This window comes from Serinus canaria, chromosome 1, assembly GCF_022539315.1.
Source record: "Serinus canaria isolate serCan28SL12 chromosome 1, serCan2020, whole genome shotgun sequence".
Lineage (NCBI taxonomy): Eukaryota > Metazoa > Chordata > Aves > Passeriformes > Fringillidae > Serinus > Serinus canaria.
Genome location: NC_066313.1, coordinates 29,090,895 through 29,110,791, shown reverse-complemented (window position 1 = coordinate 29,110,791; position 19,897 = coordinate 29,090,895). Strand labels below are relative to the sequence as shown.

The 19,897-nt window shown below is 41.0% G+C and overlaps 1 protein-coding gene across 1 annotated transcript in view; it reads left to right on the top strand.

Moving 5' to 3' along the window:
- The window catches only part of GUCY2F (guanylate cyclase 2F, retinal), a 38,797-nt gene extending 20,606 nt beyond the window's left edge, over positions 1–18,191 (top strand). The window contains exons 13-18 of the mRNA XM_030234549.2: positions 34–226; positions 308–482; positions 5,642–5,740; positions 7,032–7,126; positions 8,165–8,250; positions 17,388–18,191. Of these exons, the coding sequence (XP_030090409.2) occupies positions 34–226; positions 308–482; positions 5,642–5,740; positions 7,032–7,126; positions 8,165–8,250; positions 17,388–17,514 (775 nt within the window). The 3' untranslated portion in view covers positions 17,515–18,191. The remainder of the gene's footprint in view (positions 1–33; positions 227–307; positions 483–5,641; positions 5,741–7,031; positions 7,127–8,164; positions 8,251–17,387) is intronic.
- The last annotated feature ends 1,706 nt before the right edge of the window (positions 18,192–19,897 follow it).

The following is a 19,897-nucleotide window of genomic DNA, read 5'->3' as shown; positions in this document are numbered from 1 at the left end:
CTCCCTGCCATCTTTTTTGTGTTGGTGTTTCAGTTCAGTGGCAGAAGCCCTCAAGACTGGTGGCACTGTGGAACCGGAGTATTTTGACCAGGTGACCATCTACTTCAATGACATTGTGGGTTTCACATCCATTTCAGCCCTCAGTGAACCCATTGAAGTGGTTGACCTTCTGAATGACCTTTACTCTCTGTTCGATGCTGTTCTTGGAAACCATGACGTTTACAAGGTGAGAAGTAATTTTATTCTGTGTTTCCTTCCATCTTTTGCAATTTTTACCTTTATTTCTTAATGTGATGTTATTTGCTAGGTGGAGACAATTGGTGATGCCTATATGGTCGCCTCAGGGCTCCCAAAACGGAATGGAAACAAGCATGCAGCTGAAATAGCCAACATGTCCTTGGACATACTCAGCTCTGTGGGAACATTTAAAATGAGGCACATGCCGGACATTCCCCTCAGGATACGGATTGGACTGCACACAGGTAGGCAACTGAACATCAGAGAACTCCTTCTCAACTGCATTTCCAACTCAGAATGCTTTCTTCATGCCTGCCCTCCAAAAAAAACACCCTTACAAGACACTTAAAAATCTTCCACATCAACAAGGCAGTTAAAATGGAAAAACAAAACCCAGAGAGGATTTGTGGAGGAAAGTGTCTTAGTATCATTTTAAGGGGAGATTTTGTATTCTGTCTCGGCCATGAGGCAGAATGGCATGTTAACCACGAGGGTTTCATTGTATGCATAGCTCTTTAATGTGCCATAGGACCTTCAGAGGTGGGATAGCTTCAGAGGTGGGACATCTTCAGAGGTGGGACATCAGTGATGTCTTTGTTCTGAAATGAAAAAGAGCAGAAGCCCTGGCATATAAAGTGAAAGCATAAAAAGACTGGAGATATTTATTACAGGTAGGGTATACTGGAAGAAAAACGCAATACAGTTCTTAAGAAAAAGTTACATTATAAAGAAAACTTTATCTCTGCATAATGTATTCAACCAACAGAAAGATTGCTTGTTTAAATGAAAGGAGGAAATTCCTTTGATATATATATCAATGCACTATATATATATATATATATATATATATACACATAATACACCTTTGAGATATATATATATCAATATTATCATATATATATATATATATATATATACACACACACAAAATGTAATTAAACTCCAAAGTAAAACAAAAAATTCCAAAACAGTAGAACTACTGTTATATAGGCAAAAGTATTTTAAATGTAGGAAAATACATCTGCTATTATCATGAAACAGTACTTGTATAATATATATGAACCTTCATAATTTTATACATTTTTTTAGACAACCAGTAATGGATTTTTTTCCCAGCTGTTTGTCACCAGATTTTCTGCCTCTTCCTCTAAAGTATCTGGTGTTGCTCACTGTGGGAAACCAGACAATTACTAAGAATGCCCAAGATTCTGACCCAATAATTTATGGGGTTTTATCCTTCTGCTTATCTGATAATATCCACACTTTTGGAGCTCTAACATGCAAGCATTTTGCAGATGTCAATATCCCAGTCCCTTATGTACATGTTGGGAAACAAAAGCAGAGTAAAGGAAGTATCTCACTCAGAATATCCCAAGAACAGAGCTATGACTTTAGCAGAGTTAAAATCAGTATTATGAATCCTAGACCTTATAAGATCCTCTTTTGGAGTTATCTCTAAACCACATCTCCCTACTGTTTTCTTTGAAGTTTGTGATTCTTAGCTGACCCTTCACAGAAGTGTAAAGCATTAAGGAATGATTGCAGGAGCACTGTGTGTTTTATACTCTGTCAGAAATTAGATGAGACTATGGCTTCAGATTGTCTTGCCCAGAGCAGGAGTCTCTGGAGCACCAGCAGCATATTTTCAACATGGAAAGAGAGGAATTTGCTGTGCAACATCTGCTGCTGCCTGTTGACAGCAGTTCTGTAATGTATCTCCCATGCAGTTGGCAAAAAATACATCCCTGGGTGATGTCTACAGGGGGTAGAAACATTTTTTCTGTTTTTATGAACTCTGGATATCTGGAAAGCAGAATTGCAATGAACTGCTGTATTGGGTGTGAGGGGAAGAGGGCGGGGGGCTCTGCAGGTCTTGTTTTGCATAGATCTGGCAGCATCATACTGTCATGGGAGCAGCCACAAACACATGTTCCAAAGCAAACCAGCTCTCTGAGCCACGGAGCCGACGGCTGAGTTTGATTAACCCCTGACCCCGTTTCTCCTGAGAAAAGATGCATGAAGAGGGAATGATCGCATCATGAAAGCCTCGAGGAAGCTCTTGGGGGAGAGGAGAACTTGGCTGACACTTTCACTCTACTGGAAAGGATGGAGAAAGGGTGTGACCCCCAGTCACGTACTTCAGCTGCTCTCTGGAAACTGTTGCCAAGAAGAGCTCATGATGCCCTTTCAGAAAAAGCAGTAAATGCATTTTGGGCATAGGCATTTTTGCCAAGCCTTTTCAATCCCGAGGGAAAGCTGCACCTCTGGGAACTTCTGGTGGCCCATGCCCATGATCTACTTGTGGTAAGGCAAAGAGGACAAGACAACCAGTGCTTGGTCTGCATTTTCTCCCCTGCTTTAAACACATCCTGGAATCCTGGCTGTCCTCTCTTGAGTTCACTGCAGGTCCAGGATAACTCGGCTGACTCAGCTGTTTCCCCATTATCCATGCCTGGGTTGGAGCAGGACAGTCAGCCAAAGCACTGGTGAGAAGATAAGCTCTTCCACAGAGGCTGAAGGTGATTTGTGTATCAGTCAGGCTCTCTGGCAGCCAGCCCTGCACTTTGATCTTGACTCTTAAACTCTGCAGCACTGCTGATGGTCTTTGCAGAGTCTTAGCCGGAGCCTCTCGATAACTGAGCCTTGCAAGCCCTGGCAAAGAGACACTTCAAAGCAGACCTGTGAACCTGTGTAATTAAACAACTAGGCCATAATGCCCTCATCACAGGGTGTCTGGTACTCTCTGAAACTTGTAACTGTAGAAGATTTACCACTGGAAGTTTTTCCTAGCCTTCTGCTGACGCTGTCTGGAAAAGGGGGAACACACACAGGAGGTGAAGGCAGTGAGCAAATGAAGTCTCAGATGGTTTCAACACAGGGAATGTGTAATTTTGGGAATGCTCATATGGTAGGGTTGGTTTTGAGCTGAGAACCTTCTGCAGTGGGACCGGCTTAAAAGCAGTATTCTAGAAAGATAACGCCTTGCCCTAAAAATCTTGCCGCTCCTGTGTTGTGAGTTTTGTGCAGAAATGGCTGGGTGATTGCACAACAGAGTAGGAAACCTGAATTCAGGGACCCACATGGAGGTGTTTCCAGGGCTTTTATGGAGCCTGCACTTATTTTGAGGATGTGAAAATGAACCCTGTAAAGCTGTTCATGGGCAGGAGTGGAAAAGCTCTTGTGGCTCAGTTGACCACATTGACTTGGTCTCCACCAACTACAGCAGAAACTCATCTGCCCTTATTTGTGCTTCTGAAATGGAATCACAGAATCACAGCATACTCTGAGTTGCAGGGGACCCACAAGCATCATGGAGTCCAACTCTCAAGTGAATGGCCCAAACAGGGATCAAGCCCATGACCCTGGTGTTCTTAGCACCATGCTCGAATCAATGGAGCGCAAATCCTCCTCAGTGAGGGCTGTTTTTTCAACAGGAACCACCTTTTTGTGTCCTTGCATCACCTGTTACAGAAGGAGCTTTGGTCCTTAGTGAGATTTGGGACTGCTGCTGTCACGTTATCATCACAAAAAGAAGAGAGGCAGTGTTTTGTGAGATAGTGTTTTCTCAGGGAAGCCTCTTACAGAAGCACTAACAAGAAGTCTCCAACAAGACCATTTTTTGTGTATATGTCAACATTAACATGCACACAATAAAGACCAGTTAGGGAATCATAAAGTCCTTGGCTGAGACTATCAACAATGCCTTTACAGCTGTATATAGGTGTGCCTATGGATGAAAACCTGAATTAAACTTCCTCTAGTGAGGAAATTTAGTAGTTCCTCTCCTGAACAGCTTGAAACAAATTAGAGAATACTGATAAGGATGGGAATTAACTTGTAGGAGATTCTGAGGAACAGTGTTTTGTCTGAGGTACACTGACAGTCTAAAAGAAACCCCCTAAAATCAGGTTTTCATGATATCCAGCAGTCTCTGCCTGCTGTGTTTCATCCAGTTTGATCCATGCTGCTCAAGTCCCTGTAATATTTTTTGTATGAGCCATTCTTCCTCTCTCTTTTTTTAAAATCTTTTATCAAGCAGTGATTCATCAGGCAGGAGTCAATATCTGTCTTACCTCTGATTTTGCATCCTCATGAAGTATTTTAAAATCCGGCAACTTTGGAAAGCAACAAATTTTCAGAGGTCACAGCAAGAGGGGTTTTTGTGAAGTTCCCCTTAGCTTTCAGCAATGGAGTTTTATTATCCTTAAGATAGATCTGAAAACTACAAAAGGATCATTTTTTAAAATAATGCTAAAACCAGCATAAAATTACACTGTACAAAACTAAGTAACTGATCACTTCTAAATTAGGCCACAGTTGCTACTATTTATATTATTACTGTTTTAAACCCAACATTTTAACCTATAACCTCTTTATGGTATGAAAACCCTAGTCTATAGCATCATTTCAGGTACTGTTGACGATGTACAATGTTCACATCTCTTGTAATCTTGCACGGGAAAAGATTTCCTAGATATCAGTTGTACTAAATCTTAACTCAGAAGGATCATGACATTGAGAAAGTAGGCAAAGCCTGAAAAGGCATATCTCATAAATGCCTCTAATGGAAAATACAGAGAGTCCTGCCTTCTGTCTGCAGGAAGCCCCACACCTTATCACATTGCTTTTTTATTTTTATTTTTGCTCTTATTTTGCAGGCCTGATATTTTCCATTGTAGGCAATGAAATTTAGCATCTCCTCTTTCAGAGTGCAGTCTAAACATTAACTAAGCCAAATGCCCCAGATGAAAATTGTCTGTGCTGTTTGGCTTCCGCACACTTTATCTCCCAATGAGTGCATGATCATGAGGATCTTGCACACATACCTCTCCCTGACAACTTGGCAAGGATTCTTTGGAAGCTACTTAGGAAGTGGATAGATCTTGTATAAAGAATGAGAAAGAGGGAAAAAAGAGGTCTTGGCTAGCCAGGCCAGCTAACAGTGTCTTCTTTTCCAAGGAGGGGACACAGGGTGGTCCAGAGTGCTGCCAGCACCTCTGGACTCCCAAGGATGATTTTTAATCCTGTTTCAGGGGGTTATGGGGCATGTCACAGGATCTGAACTTTAGTTTTCTCACATGGAAAAAGACCTCCTTTTAAAATGAGATTATGATTGTCCTTCAGTTTCCATGAACTCTGAACAAATTTCTCCCAGATGCTGGTGATCTGAGGGCTTACCACACACGACCTTTCTCAGACATGGAACACCAGCACGAAGTCCAGAGCAATGCTTAACTTTCGACTGATTTTAGCAAGCACCAAGGCCAGTGAGATCTTTAGAAAACCTTCTCCTGCATTCCCAATAGGTTTTTTGAGTGTCAGAGGAGAAGATGAGATTTGTTTGTCAGTGAAGCCCCGGGTTCATGCAGGACCATCCAGGTAACCCAGCTGGAATGTCTTCCAGGGCCTTGTGTGGCAGGCGTGGTGGGGCTGACCATGCCGCGGTACTGCCTCTTCGGGGACACGGTGAACACGGCCTCAAGGATGGAGTCCACGGGCCTGCGTGAGTATTTGGGACAGTCAAAAAAAGAGGGGAGTCAAATGACAGAATTCAAAGCAGCCTGAAGGGGAAGGCACCAGTTTTGCCCTGTAGGTTGGCCTTTAGGACCCTGCCTTCCAGCTGCAGTTCTCTGACTCGAATCCCGTCAACCAAAATCAACGTGAATCTTGCCCTACTTTCCTCCAACATGGTTTGGATCTTGCTTTCAGTCAGTGCTAAGAACCCTTAATTCAGAGCTGTTCTTGCACAGTAAAATAATTCCCTTACCTTTCATGACCAGTACAAAGCAAGGGCTGAAGCGCAGGTGGGCACTCTTCCATCATACCCGTGGTCACAGAAAGTCCCGGTGGGACTGGAGACAGCAGGAGCACTGCAGGTACAAGAACATTGTTACACATGAATAGAAAGGCATACAGATAAATAGGCAGATTGAACGTTAGTCTCTCAGCAAATGTAGCTCATAGCTGTGTGATCTTCCTCTACATACTCAAACTGATGGTTTTCTTTCTTATTATGATGGGAAAAAAAATTAATCAGCTCATACCCCATCCTTCAAAGGGGAAGACAATGTGATTGACAAAATTGGAATAAAAGCTCAACCCCAAAAAAACTACTCTGGAGGAAATGTTTTAGAAATATTTCCTGTCTTGTTCACACAATCAGAACAATAAAAAAATCCAGTGAGTTCCAGCACTGGCTGTAAAACCATCTGGGGAAGATGGGAATTCAATAAAGTTCTCCACCTTTGCCCTTTTTGTTCATAGACTAAATGGCAGCTCTGGGTAGAATAAATTACTAAAAATGCAGACATATCTACATGCAGAGCTACATTTTCTTTATGTTCCCTTGCAAACTCCATCTCTCTTCTCTTCATCCCAGCTTTCAAATTATATTGGGTGTCTGGAGCAGGACAGTTGGCTATTTTTCATTTCTTTCTCATTCCCTAGGTATACTGTGGCAATAGATAAAACAGAAATCTAGCTAAAATGTTCCTGGAAAACCACTTACCTTATTTATGGAGATGGACTTCTACACTGAGTGTGTTTGGTATCCTTCTCCAGGAAGCCCCCAGTATAGATCTCTTCTCCCCCTGTGCTCTTTACAGCCCTGCCTGGAAGAATCCATCAGTCAGCATTAAACTCTACCTAGAGGAGCACCACACAGCTACACCAGCCACACACCTGAATTGGAGCACTCCAGCTTTGGAGCCCTTTTCCTTGTCAGGATGGAGCAGTGGGGAATTCACAGCATGTGTGCAGTACAATGATCCAGCTGTTTTGCTTTCTGTTCCCAGCTTACAGAATTCATGTCAGCCAAAGTACAGTGGATATACTTCGGAATCTGAATGAAGGCTATGAAATCATACCCAGGGGAAAAACAGAACTGAGGGTAAGAAGGCCAGGGCTGTGTGAAGCACTTCACAGGGGAGTCATCTTGCTTGAGGAATTTTCATATTATAATCTTTCTTGGCCTTCATACACCAACCTTCAGTTGAATCCTTCCAAAACTGTCCCTTTCATTTGTTCCAATACATTATGTAGTTATTGAAGGACTGTGGGATCAAGCAGTCAGCTTTATGTGCTGGATATAAGTATTTATATGTAGACTATGTAGCCCACCCTTGACAGAAGCTGCTACTTTTCATTGTCCAAACAAGGCAGTACTAAATACTTCAAACATAATCCTACCCTTACATAGTCAATAGACAGAAGTAGGAGCTTTTCTTGCCTTAAATACCTATAATAAAATGTCTGAATAATGCCTTAGGTCCCCCAACAATCTTGCATGACAAGTAGAATCATTCAAGTTCATATGTCTGCAAGTGGGGTACCTGGGGTAAATAGTTCAGTTTTTAGTCAGTGGAAAGAAACCTTTACATAGTTAGTGGGGACAAATTGGCCTTTCAGGAAATTATAAGCCTGAAGTACTTTCAGGGTCTAATTTATATGAAGATGATTGTTGGTTTTCCTCCCCTTCTTCAGTTAAAGGTGATTGACTCTCAAAAAGGTTCACCAGATGCATCACACCTTACAAGCTAAACCATCCGTGGTGGGAGAGGAAGTTATTATTCTGATACTCTGTTCAGAATGAGCTGTAAAATCTCTCAATTAATAATGCTAGTGCTGCCAAAAAGGATGATTAGTGATCCTGTAGTTTCCAATTTCTGTTCAGCTGTGTAGTTCCAATGACCTGGATCAATGAGGGTAATTTGTAAAAGATAGTTGGAACAAGGATAATGAATATCCTCTTTCAGGAAAGTGAAACTCAAATAATCCATGAGCTATTCTGAAGGAAAGCCCAAAATTTCCAGGCATGGTCTGTCTCTGGATATGCATGAAGCCAGAGAAATCTAGAGAAAAAAATTACATATCAAGCAGAGAGCAGTCAGAAAGCTGCTTTTTATTCGGATTTTTGGTTTTATTTTAGGGTAAAGGAGTAGAAGAAACATATTGGCTGGTTGGGAAAAAAGGCTTCCAGAAGCCCTTACCTAAACCTCCTGAAATAAAGCCAGGGTAAGTGTGACTGTCACTGTCCAAAACATTCATTAAAACATCTCTTTTAGAGTTCACAGGCTGAATATCTGTCCCAGTTATCTGTTTGCAAAATCTATATCTTGTTCCTTTGGTGACTTGCGTGTTCAGGCATAGTACTGGGACTCAGAAGGGATGCCATTCCTTCAGCACCTCTCCTTATTCACAGTTCCCAAGTGGAACTGTGGAAACTTCCTGCTTCTCCCCTATAATCACTAGGAGACTGAACACCAAGGAGTTCCTCCTTTAATCTCCTTCCTGCTCTGAGTGCTTATAGGAGACACACGAGTAGGGACACTTTCAGGTCTCTGGTGTCATCAGTGTATGGGAGACACTCAAGATTTTTCTCTCCTTCCACCAAATTCCTGCGGAAAACATCAGCCTCATTCAGCATATAAACACATTTCTTCCCTTTCATTCTAACAGAAGAATAAGAAAGCTTTGTGTTACAAATTTATGGCACTGTTATATAATTGAATATTTAATGATGCTGCCTTCATTAAGTCATTTTCTAGCTTTGCAATGCCTGGCTTCACAGAGTACTCCCTGTTCAGCTGTCACCTTCTGTATGCCTGGAAAGGATGTTGTGGTCAGGACATAAAAACCAGGAGTCAGATTGGTTTGACAAGAACAGCGTGGTCACCCACATTAAAAGCAGTCAGCCTTGACTCCCTTTATAGACAATAAAGAGAAATACTTGCTAAGGGTGTGATTCAATTGGCCTTTGCAAGATGCCTGGCTTGTTGAGGCCCTAAATAACTACTTCAGAGATCGGTGTCTGACAGCAAACCAGGTCTGTTTAATGTAGCTCTGACTTCTTATCAATATTTTTCTACATATGGCCCCATTTCCTCTCAGTAAATAAAAGATTTCCCCATTTCCCCACATGCTCAGGATCAGAGGATCTTGTGCTTCCATGTGTAATCTCTGAAGGGTCCACCCTTAACACTGCAGAGACAGAGGTGATCTACTCTTGTCCCAAGGCCCAAATATTCCTCCTTCTTTTGCTGTATCTCCATCCCCACAGGTCACACAGCAGTTGAGTGATTTTGACAGTAATCAGAGGAAAAAAATAAAGTTACACAAAACCATATTTGTCCTAGTGAGGGGGCAAAATGAAACTTACACCCCATAGGCCAAGAGTCAAGTTACAGAAAGAAGGAGCTGGATGTTGAAGCAGAGTAAATATTTGGAGAACTGCCTCACGCATAGGCTGTGCTGTTACCAGACAGGTATCAGACATTATGTCCTGCTTTCCAGCCTTATCTTGATGATTCATGTTTTGGCACAAAATCAAGAGGCTGGAAGTTGTTTCTCTCTAGTTGGCCAATAGGGTGGTTTCAAGTCACTGCCTCCTATAATTCCATAGGGATTATTGTAGCTTTACTTGTAGGCTTTTGAGCCGAAGAAGGAAATAAATTCCTCTTCTACTAATTTTTTTCAGTCTGTCCTGAGGCAACTTATCCTCTCCTGGGTATTTCTTTACCATGAGGTCTATGAGCACTTGTTTTCATTTCTTGCTTTATATTGTGACCTGGATAGCCTAAATATCTACAGCTGGGCAGTGGTGGTGGCCAGACTGAGAGGTGTTTCCTACTAAGTGAAGGTTACCACATCATGCTTGGTCTTTTGTCCATGCTATGGAATTGCAAACCTGTGGGCCATGGATTTAAGGGTCAGATCCTATGGATGGAAGTTTTGGAAGTTCGTATTCAAAGGCCAAGTCCTTTTTTCTTTGTCTTGTCAAATCTGTTTTACCTGATTTTCATGGTAATTTTGGGTTAACCTTGCATGACACAGAAGAGTGCAGGACAGTTCTATAGCCTCTCTAGACCTTCCCTTGCTTCAAAGCAGATTTCTACACATACACCTGGTACTGACACAGGAAATAATGGCAGACTGGACATAGAGAAGGTGTTACAAAATTAAGAGGCATCAAAACCAAGCATGCCAAGCAGTCAAGCAGCAGACTATCTGTAGGATAGACATTCTTTTGAGATTTCAGTCAGATAGGTCTAAAGGAAGGCTGTGAAATCTTTTTGGGGGTACACTAGGTGACTCTCTGGGGTGCTGAATTATCAGACAAGGAAAAAGCACAAAGTTGTGAGTATATAAACATAGAATATTTGAAGTTGGCATCCTGTGATGCTTTGAGACAGGTAGCATCTTTTCAACTCCAGTGGAGTACTCATCATGTCCAAAAAAGCAGAAAGGATAAGAGGTTATACAGAACTACCAGACACAAGCCTGATGTGGACTAAATCTCAGATGCATTTTGTAGAGCACTGGAAAAATATCTAAGACTAGGAAAAATTCAATGGCTAATGAAATTCAGAAAGGAAAAAAAAAACAATCAACCAATCAAACCAAACCAACTAAACAAACAAAAAAAATCCCAAACCCAATCCAGAACAAAACCTAGAGCCAGGCTGATTTTCATATGCCATTCCAAGGAGATGGGTGACATTCTTGGTCTACTGAATTTCCTACTTTTACCATCCTGATTCAGAAATTCTTTTCTCTGGTACTGAATACAGAATTTGAAAATGTCAGAAGTCCTCTATCCCAGTAGGTAGTTTTATTCAGAAACTTTCCCTTTAAATTATTTATGGAAAGTTAACTGAGGGAAAAAATTAATGCAATTCAGCAAAGATATCCTCTCAAAGGCTTTTAACCATTAAGCCAGTGCCTAGGCAAAGAGCATATGAGAGGTTTTGATTTTTGGCATAAACCCAAATCCCTTACTCAGTATGAATTCATGAAGTCTTAATCCAGAAGGGTTGATAGGTATTCTAGCCCACTACCACTCACAGTGATAGGTGCAACCTGATGTGTGACATCACTGAGCACTGGAGATGCAGCCAGGAATAGGTGAGAGTGTTGGGGCCCTCTCATCCTCACATGCATGAGGATCAGCCCTGGAGGAAGCACTGAGATTCTTGTTTCAAGATAAATGGGTAAGAAGCAGTGAAGGATGCTCAAAGAATCCCAACCCCAAGTGAGAAGCACCTCTTTATGAGCCAGGAAAAAGACACTCATTAGGACAAAAGGGATTTTTCCTCTACCCAGTACAAGGTTGTCATTGCTTTGTCTGTGTTGGAGCACCCTGGTAGGATGGAATGTAGAGAGTCTCTTGTGTTGCTGTTGCTGCTCATGTGTCTTTCTGAGGAGAAAACTGAAAGCATTTTCCCTTGGGCTCCTATCTGAAGTCTATCAAATGTGCTTTTAAATCAAAACTAAAAGAGCTTTTGGACCAAACAGCAGTGAAAAACTTTTGTCATCCTCCCACAGCTGGAATTATACAACAGCATAAAATATTTCCTAAATAAATTTTATATAACATTTAACAAGAGCTATTCAAGGAGATCAAAGCATCCTCTGTCTCATAGGCTTGATCATGCAATGTCAGGACAGATGTGTTTTGCTTCACACTCAATCCCTTCTTTTCAAACTATTTCTGACCACCTAACACAACAGCAAAATGAAGACAAAGGAGTATTCTGATCATGGCTGTGGCATAATGACAATGAGAAAGAAGACTTTTTCTCTGAAATCTGATGGAGGATGAGAAAGGGAGTGAAAGTTGGTGACTCATCTCCCTTTCAACAAGGCTGTTTGACTTGTGATGTGATTGCACCAGCTTTTATATTTAAACAAGCTCTTCCTGAGCATGCTGAAGTTTCTGGGAGAATTGACTAGAATATTACAGAATTTGTGCGAATACCAAGAAACCCTAAATGCAGTGTTCAGAAAGGAAGGGAAGTCAGAACCTCACAGATTTTCTCCTGCTGGTTTTGCAAACAAGGTGATGGAAAGAGAGAGGCTTGGAAAAGTAACAGCTGTCTCCAAAAAGAGGGGTTTTGCCAGAGGCTGGGATGGATAATGCAGAACCAGACCTCTTCAGTTGCTCAGACATTTGTGAGTTCAGGAGATGAGCAGGTTCTGTTTACACTGGATCTTTCTTTTCACTGTTGTGCAGTGGTGGGAAGTCAAGTCACTGCCAAACAGTTATTTGATACTTGTGTGAGCAGTGTCTGGAGGTGGACCTCAGGCAGTCTAATACCATGCTTGATCACCAAATACCCTGGCCAGGCCTTCACCTGTGGGTCACAAGCTGCTGCACTGTTGTGCAGACACAGGCAGCAATGTCCTCCACCCCCTTTTGGGTGAAGTCCTGCTGGGTGGACTCAAAAGCCAAACCCCTGATGCTGACCCATGTGTGGTTGAATTTTGTTATCCCTTCCATAGAGGATCTGAACAAAAAGATTTCTTTTCTCCCTACAACAAGCAGGATTTAATCTTATTAAAAGTTATTTACCTCTATCTGATCTGGTCACCTTGCATGTCTTTTAAGAGTGCAGAGGAACACACATTTCTTGGTGTTGATCTTCTTCTGCTTTGGGATAAACTCCTGCTGTGGTCCAGCAGCACCAGCTTTCCTCCACTGGCTCGGAATAGAAGCCAAGATATTTGGCTTAGATGGAGACATGTCTATTACAGATAAAAAAATACCAGGGAGCTAAATCTCACCTGAGTTGTAGATTCCCAGAAGTCATTCCTCATTGAACCCATCAGGATTATATCCTCCTGGCTTCCCTGGCCTTGGGACCCAGCCCCAAAGGCACCATCACTCTTGAGGAAGTATATAGACAGGGCTCAGTGTTTCTAAAAAGAAGAAACATGTTGCCAGAGATAAGAATTTCGATAAGACATGGGAGGATAATTTGTCTAGGCGTTTCTATTTGTAGAGCAGGACTGGCCAAAGACCTGAAACTTCACTCTAATCTCCCTCAGGAAAGGCTGTTAAAATTGTGTTCAGCATTCAGACAACTGGCTTTCTCTAGGGACTGTTAAATAGGATTTCTACCAGGAAATGTGCCCACAGCTTAGTGAGCTGAGAGCTTCTGAAAGAAACATCCCTGGAAGACCAGAAGGCACTGAAGCAGGAACTAAACTAACGAAATGCAAGGTCTTCACTGCTGTTTTGTTCTGTTCCTCCCTTTAATGAATGTGGGCAAGGATCAGTGGAATAATGGAATCATTCTCCCAGGATTCATCTTATTAAATTGATTCTGGAAACAGCCTTGATAAAGATGTGGTTCGTACTCTTCAATCAACAAAGTCATTCATCTTGTCCTGGCAGAAGTGTCTAAGAGTGCCAAGAGCCCTCTGGACACCTAAAATTCAATTAGCTGACCTCATCCTTTGCAGTATGTTGAGTGGTACAAGGGAAGAATTAATAAAGCCAGAACCAGGACCCATATTTGTTTTCCTTTCTCTCACCAGAAGACACTTACCTTTCCTTTAGTCTCCATTACAGTCTGTTCTTTATTTTGAATGAAACTGAACTGGTTCTTTCTCTAATGGCCTACCTGTTCACTGCAGGTATAGAGCTCATGGGTTACTCCCAGAAGAAATTGCAGAGTTCAAAAGGAGGAAAACTGAAAAACTCCTTGGCAAAAGAGCCTAGATCTGAGGTAGTAGCTGTAGGACAGTCCCCGTGTAGCTCTGCTGATTAGTGTCTGCTTGTGTGTCATTTGTCTGCATTTTACTGGTTTTAGTGTCTTTTCTTTCCCCTTTCCTTCTATTTTTTTCCTATTTATTTTTTTTTAAATGTGTGTTATTATTCTAACATGTCTCATTCAAGTGGTGCTGGGAACAGCAGCAAAGCTGTAGCCTTGTTGGGTGATTTCCTAGTGAATTTATAACCTAGTATCATATTAATTGTTGGGTGATTTCCTAGTGAATTTATAACCTAGTATCCTATTAATTGTTGGGTGATTTCCTAGTGAATTTATAAGTTAGTATCCTATTAATTCCTGAACAACATTGAGCATTACTAGGTTTATCTGCAGTGTATTATCAATCCATTCTATGTTGATATTCATGGTGCCAGGAAGAGCCCAGTACATGGTAAACACAGACATAAAACTGGAGTTCAAGCCTGGAAAAATCCACATTGCCTACTGTTGCTTTTGTAATATATATATTCTGCCTAGTGCAATTCCATACTTCATGACAGTAACAGGATGTAGCTTTGATATTAATCATTATGATACTGATGGGTGGGTCCAAGAGATAATGGATTTATGGTTTGGGTGGAATTTGGAAGTCACCTGGAATATGACAGCCTGACCTGATCAAGTGGGTGTTATCAGAGCAAGGCTGGCATAGAAGCATTCACAGCCACATTTGCACAAGTGTGATGTCCCCTGAAAATGATATATGAGCTGGGATTTTTGATAATATCTCTAAAAGCAGCAGTAATGCTCCTGCCTAACTCCTCTGGATTAGTGTGCATTTCATGTCCACTCCCCTAACAAAGGAGGGGTGGATGAAAGCTCGGAGTACCTAGATATAGGCAGGTTACAAACCCCTGAGACACACCATATCAGGCTGATTGCTATGAAGACTAAAATTCCATCCAGTTTTCTTACAAGGATAAAACCCAGCAGATAACTGTTGGCTGTGTTCCCTTTTCCCAAACACGTCTTTTAAAGATTCAGGGTGTTACCAGGCTGCTTTATCTCTCTTAACCGATATTTAAATTTTTGTCCAAAGTTCTCCCTCTCAAGGATTTAAGGGCAAAAAATCCTCATTAAAAAATAAAATAAACAGAATTATTTGAATATGGGACACAACCTGGAGAGACCTGCACAAGCAGTACCATATATGAACCCCCACTGCTAAATACAAGCTCTGAGGCACAGAAGACCACCCTGCTGATTTACACCTAAGAGTACCAGCTAATCCTCCAAGGCCAGAGACAAAGAGGATCTCACACTTGGGTTAGCCCTGCTTGACAAAACCTGCACATGTACTGGTATATAAGTATTTAGTACATCTATAACCCACAGACACAGACTTTCACACTGAAGCAGGCTGATCAGCAATATGTATTATGGAGGACAGAAGATCCTCATTAGGCAATTTGGCTTGATCCATTGGAGATAGCAGAAAAATCAATAGGATATTCATACGTGGATCTTTTCAATGGCCCTAGTTCCATCCTTCTGGTGTGCAGAAAGCTTTCAATGGAGGCAATTAAGTCCTCAACATCCACTTATTCCCACATGCCTGCTTGGTGGTGTAGTGATGTTTCCAGCTAATCTACCTTAGAGGCTTCTGATGAAAGGAAGGGACTATGCTATCAATAACCTTGTTTCTCCTCAATGGAAATCAAGGAACATTATACAAGGATCTCAGATGTAGTGATCTATGATCCATGCACCCAATTTATGGTCCTTTTAGTCTGGGATTCTAAAATGCTAAAAGTCCCACAGGGCTCTTGCTGCAGTACAATAGGGATCCCCATCTTGAAGTAATTATGTATTTTGGAGTATTCATCTGGTCTGGAGTCTAGAGGAAGGTCAAGACTCTGCTTCTGCTGCTCAGGAGTCAATCCTTTAACCTTGAAAGGGTGTGGACTCTGCTGTCCTTGGCGTACTCTTGATTCAAAGAGATGTGATTGTTCTGGCTGGATCTTGATAAAAACACTCAGCAAAACATGGGTAACACTGGAGTGCACCTCCAGCTACCTGAAGATAAACCTCTGGGCTATATCATTAGTGACCCTTATCTTTTGTCCTGTGGTAGGGTCTGTGACCTTAACATGTACCTTCTAACCCACTCATGCAAGTGGGGTTCAGCCCAGAGCACCATGGCTGTCCCAGACACTGGTGTAAGGCTGGGAGATTAAACAACAGCTGAAGACTATGTAGGATAAACCATGGCATCAAATGCTGCTGGACAATATCCTCAGGCAGATGAATCCCATCCATAGGACCTTACAATACTTCTTAAACGGAGAAAGGGATTTCTCTCTTAAACTTCAAAACACAACAGAGAACTGTGTCACGGAGAGGTCACTGACTCCTTAGGATCCATGGATAGGTCTCAGTGTGTAGATGAGACTTAGACCCCATGCAAGTCAGTCAGAATTCATTGTGGAGTTCTCAGGGGTGAGATTTCACCTGTGTGATTGGCAGTGGCTGTATTTGTGGAGGGACCCACTGTATGTGAATCTTAGTACAATCTGTACTGCTCTCTGCTGACTTCTAGATGTGTAAACATACAGGTAGTGTATCCTGCACAGACAAAAGCACCAGCCTGGGATTACCCAAAAGTACCAAGGCTCAAATTTTCAAGTGGTTTTCTCTCCTTTTTCTTGTTGATTTTTTTTTGTTTGTTTGTTTTGTTTTGTTTTTTGTTCCTCGAGGATTTGACTCTCCTTGCATTCTTACCTCTTATCCTATGAACTCAGCTAAGTGACAGAAGATCCCTTGACATTCTTTCTTGTTCAGGAAATACCCAAATAATTGCAGCTTGCTGATCAAACCATTGGCTAGCAAGGTGCAGCTGACCAGCAGATAAGATCATATAACAATAGGGTAGCTTGGGTTGAAAGGGACCTTTCAAGGTCATTTAGTCCAATACCCCTTGCAATGAGCATTCTCATAATAAAAAAATGTCTTCCTTGTATCTAGCCCAAATCTATCCTGTTTTAGTTTAAAAACATTACCCTTTGTATTATTTCTACAGGATACCTGCTTCATGTAGTTGGTTTTTAACATACATTTCTATTTTAAAGTAATTGCACGTTCATTGCACACAATGATGCTGTGTACATTTTAAACCATATATTTATGTATATATTCAACTATTTCTTACCTATTTCTTTCTAACCTCTATATAATAGCAATGGTGTTGTCAGTAGGGATTAGCATTTAGCTCTTTTTGGTTTAAAAGAGTTGGAATGATATTTTCTTCTATTATACACAGCAAATCTTATTCCATGTGATGCTTTATCCATGACAGGATAGCTGTAGATTTGAGACCTTCCTGAAGCCCTGCCATTTGCTGAGCTTCTGGCTTCTTACAAGTCCTTGATGTTTATTTTGTCTCTGAGAATCCCATTATGTTATAATGAATTTGCAACCCACCAACAGATGGTGGCCCAGAAGCTGGGCTTGATGAACTCTTGAAGTATTGCAGCAAAAGATCCACTTCAACTCCACCATTTAACATTTCTGCTTTGGCTGACACAAATGATGCTAAATAAAAAAGTCATGCCTTGGTGAGCAGGGTTGCTAACTCCTCTTTTCTCTTCTGTTTCACAGCCACAACTGGCCAGATGTACTGACCAGGAAATTGAAATCTGTCCTGAGGGACACAAAGAGGACACTAAGAAAGCAAAGAGCTGGGAAGCATGAAGGAGAAATAAGTTTTGGAGAGGATGAAATCTGAGAAGAACACAACAAAAAACTAGTAAGATCAGGAGGGACACCTTGAAGCCAGTCCAACAGAGCTCAGAGTCTCCATTTAGTTCCCAGCCAGTACAAAGCAGTATAATTAATGAAGCTCTTAGATCTTGCAGAGGGTGAACCTGAGCAGGCAGATAAATCTTGACCATCATTTCTTGTGAAACTGGGCACCATCTCAGAGCTGTGTATGTGTGTTTTTGGGAGGGGTGCTCTGGGGAGGAAAGTAAGGGTGATAATGATGGCAGCTCCCACTCTTCATGAGCAACTGTCACAAGGACAAACTCAAAGGATATTTTAGCTAGGTCTGCATGGCAGCTCTAACAAATCCAGCTGCCCTTGGGCCTGGAATCAAACAATAATGCCAAGTGCTAAAATGGTTCAACTGTTTTACTTTAAGTAGTTGTTTTCTTGTTGTTATTGTGGGAAGGTCTGGTTTCATGAAAATGAGCGCAATTGAGAAAAAAATGTTTTGGACAACTACAAAGAATATTTTTACTCCCCCACAGAAATTTTGAATCAAAATGTTCTGTTCCTGTATGTTACTTAAGCTGAAATATTTTCTTTCAAATTGACATTTCAGCTGCAAATGCCAATTTAATGCTATTTTCAAAATGAAATAACAGTTTTGAATTGAAACAGTTTGGTATGAATCAATATTTGTTTCAAGTGCCAAAATGAGATTCTGCTCAAAATGTCAAAATATGTCATATTCACAAATCCCAATCTAAATTTCAAGAACTCTTTATTTTTTGCTTTATACACACATATATACAGGATATCTAAAACATGTTATGCTTTTCATCCCAAAGCTGGATGAAAATGGGATGCCAAGATATTGCAAAACTGAGATGCAGTTCCTTTAGCTAAGTAGTACTAATAAAATATGAACTATTTTTCCTGCAAAAGTGGGACTGAGGGAATGAAGAAAACATTATTAAAGCCGTGCAAAGCCTAAAACCTATCACTCTTTTCCCTTCCAATCTCCAAGTGGTCTCTAAGGCACTTGTCTATAAAGTAAACCACCCGTGGGTAAAAGGTTTTCTGTAAAGGGTCACCATTTGGCCTGTAGGCACTTCCCCCAGAGCACACTTCCTCAAAGTCAAATAATTTTGGTGTTGGGCCCTTCTTCTTCCAAGTTTTTTACTGCTGTTCAACATCTGGCTCCTAACAACCTTCTGGGAATTGTTCTGTGTTCTGCAAGGCTAAAGAGAGGAGCGGGTATGGTAATGTAATCAATGTTGCCACCAGAAGGTGTTAACTGAGAACACTGAGACCTTTCTCAAGCTCAATTTGAGCTCTTCTCATCAGACCAATCAAAACAGATTTTTACCATTCAGATAATAAATAAGAATCAACAAGCACTTGGCAAACTTTCATTGGATATTGAAAATATCATTATGAAACACACGGAGTCTGACTTCACAGAGTATTTTCACAGCTAATTCACTGTATCAAGTGTAAAACATGCACTGTCAAAGTAAGATCTGTTTGAAGTATAAACATCTAAAAAGCAAAAACAGAAGGGAAATTCATTAATGCTCTTTAATAATGAGTTTTACTCAGTGGCACCTGGTTTTGTAAAAGAAGCTTTTGCTTTTTTAGTGGTGAGTTAATATTCCATGTGGGAGAAGTTGGCGCTTGAAGGACATCTGTCAAAAGGCTCAAACAACACTCAAGCTGTCAAACAGGGATTAGGAAAGCCTTCACTTTCTGCCCTGTGCTCACCTTCTGTTTGAAAATTCCTTCAGAAAAACGTCCTATGGAAGAGGCATGGGGCATGTAATTATACACTCAAAGTGCATTTCCAGAGGGGAATGTTAGCTGGATTGGTCTGTGCAAACATGGGTTTAAAATCAAACAACTTCCACATAATTCATGTCTTTTCCATTATTTTCCCATATGAAAAAAACCATCTATCATTGCTGTCCTGGTACATAGCAGAGTGGGTCATATCAATCTGAATTTTCCATGAAAATTATTGAAAAAATATTTCAACCCACACTTCTGTACACAGTTTTGAATTCTTTCTTCAGCCTGTAGTCTTCTAAAATAAACAACATTCTTTGAATTCCTTTTAAAATAAGATAGCAAATCTGTGGGAAAGGGTAGCAGAGAAGCAAAGTTCTGGTAACTGACAACTTTAGTAATCCCAGGATAATTCATTATTCTCTTTGAAGTCAGTGGTAACTTCTCCCCTTAATTTCAACAGGAAGAGGCCAAGGACTCATCCCTGGGTGTGATTACCTCTGCTGTTAGAAATATAAACCCCATATTTATATTTTCCTAGTATTGTTCTGTTTAGATGGATTTAGGTTCATTTATGAGATTTCTTCCCATACTGTATCTTTCTTCTTCTTTTTTTTTTT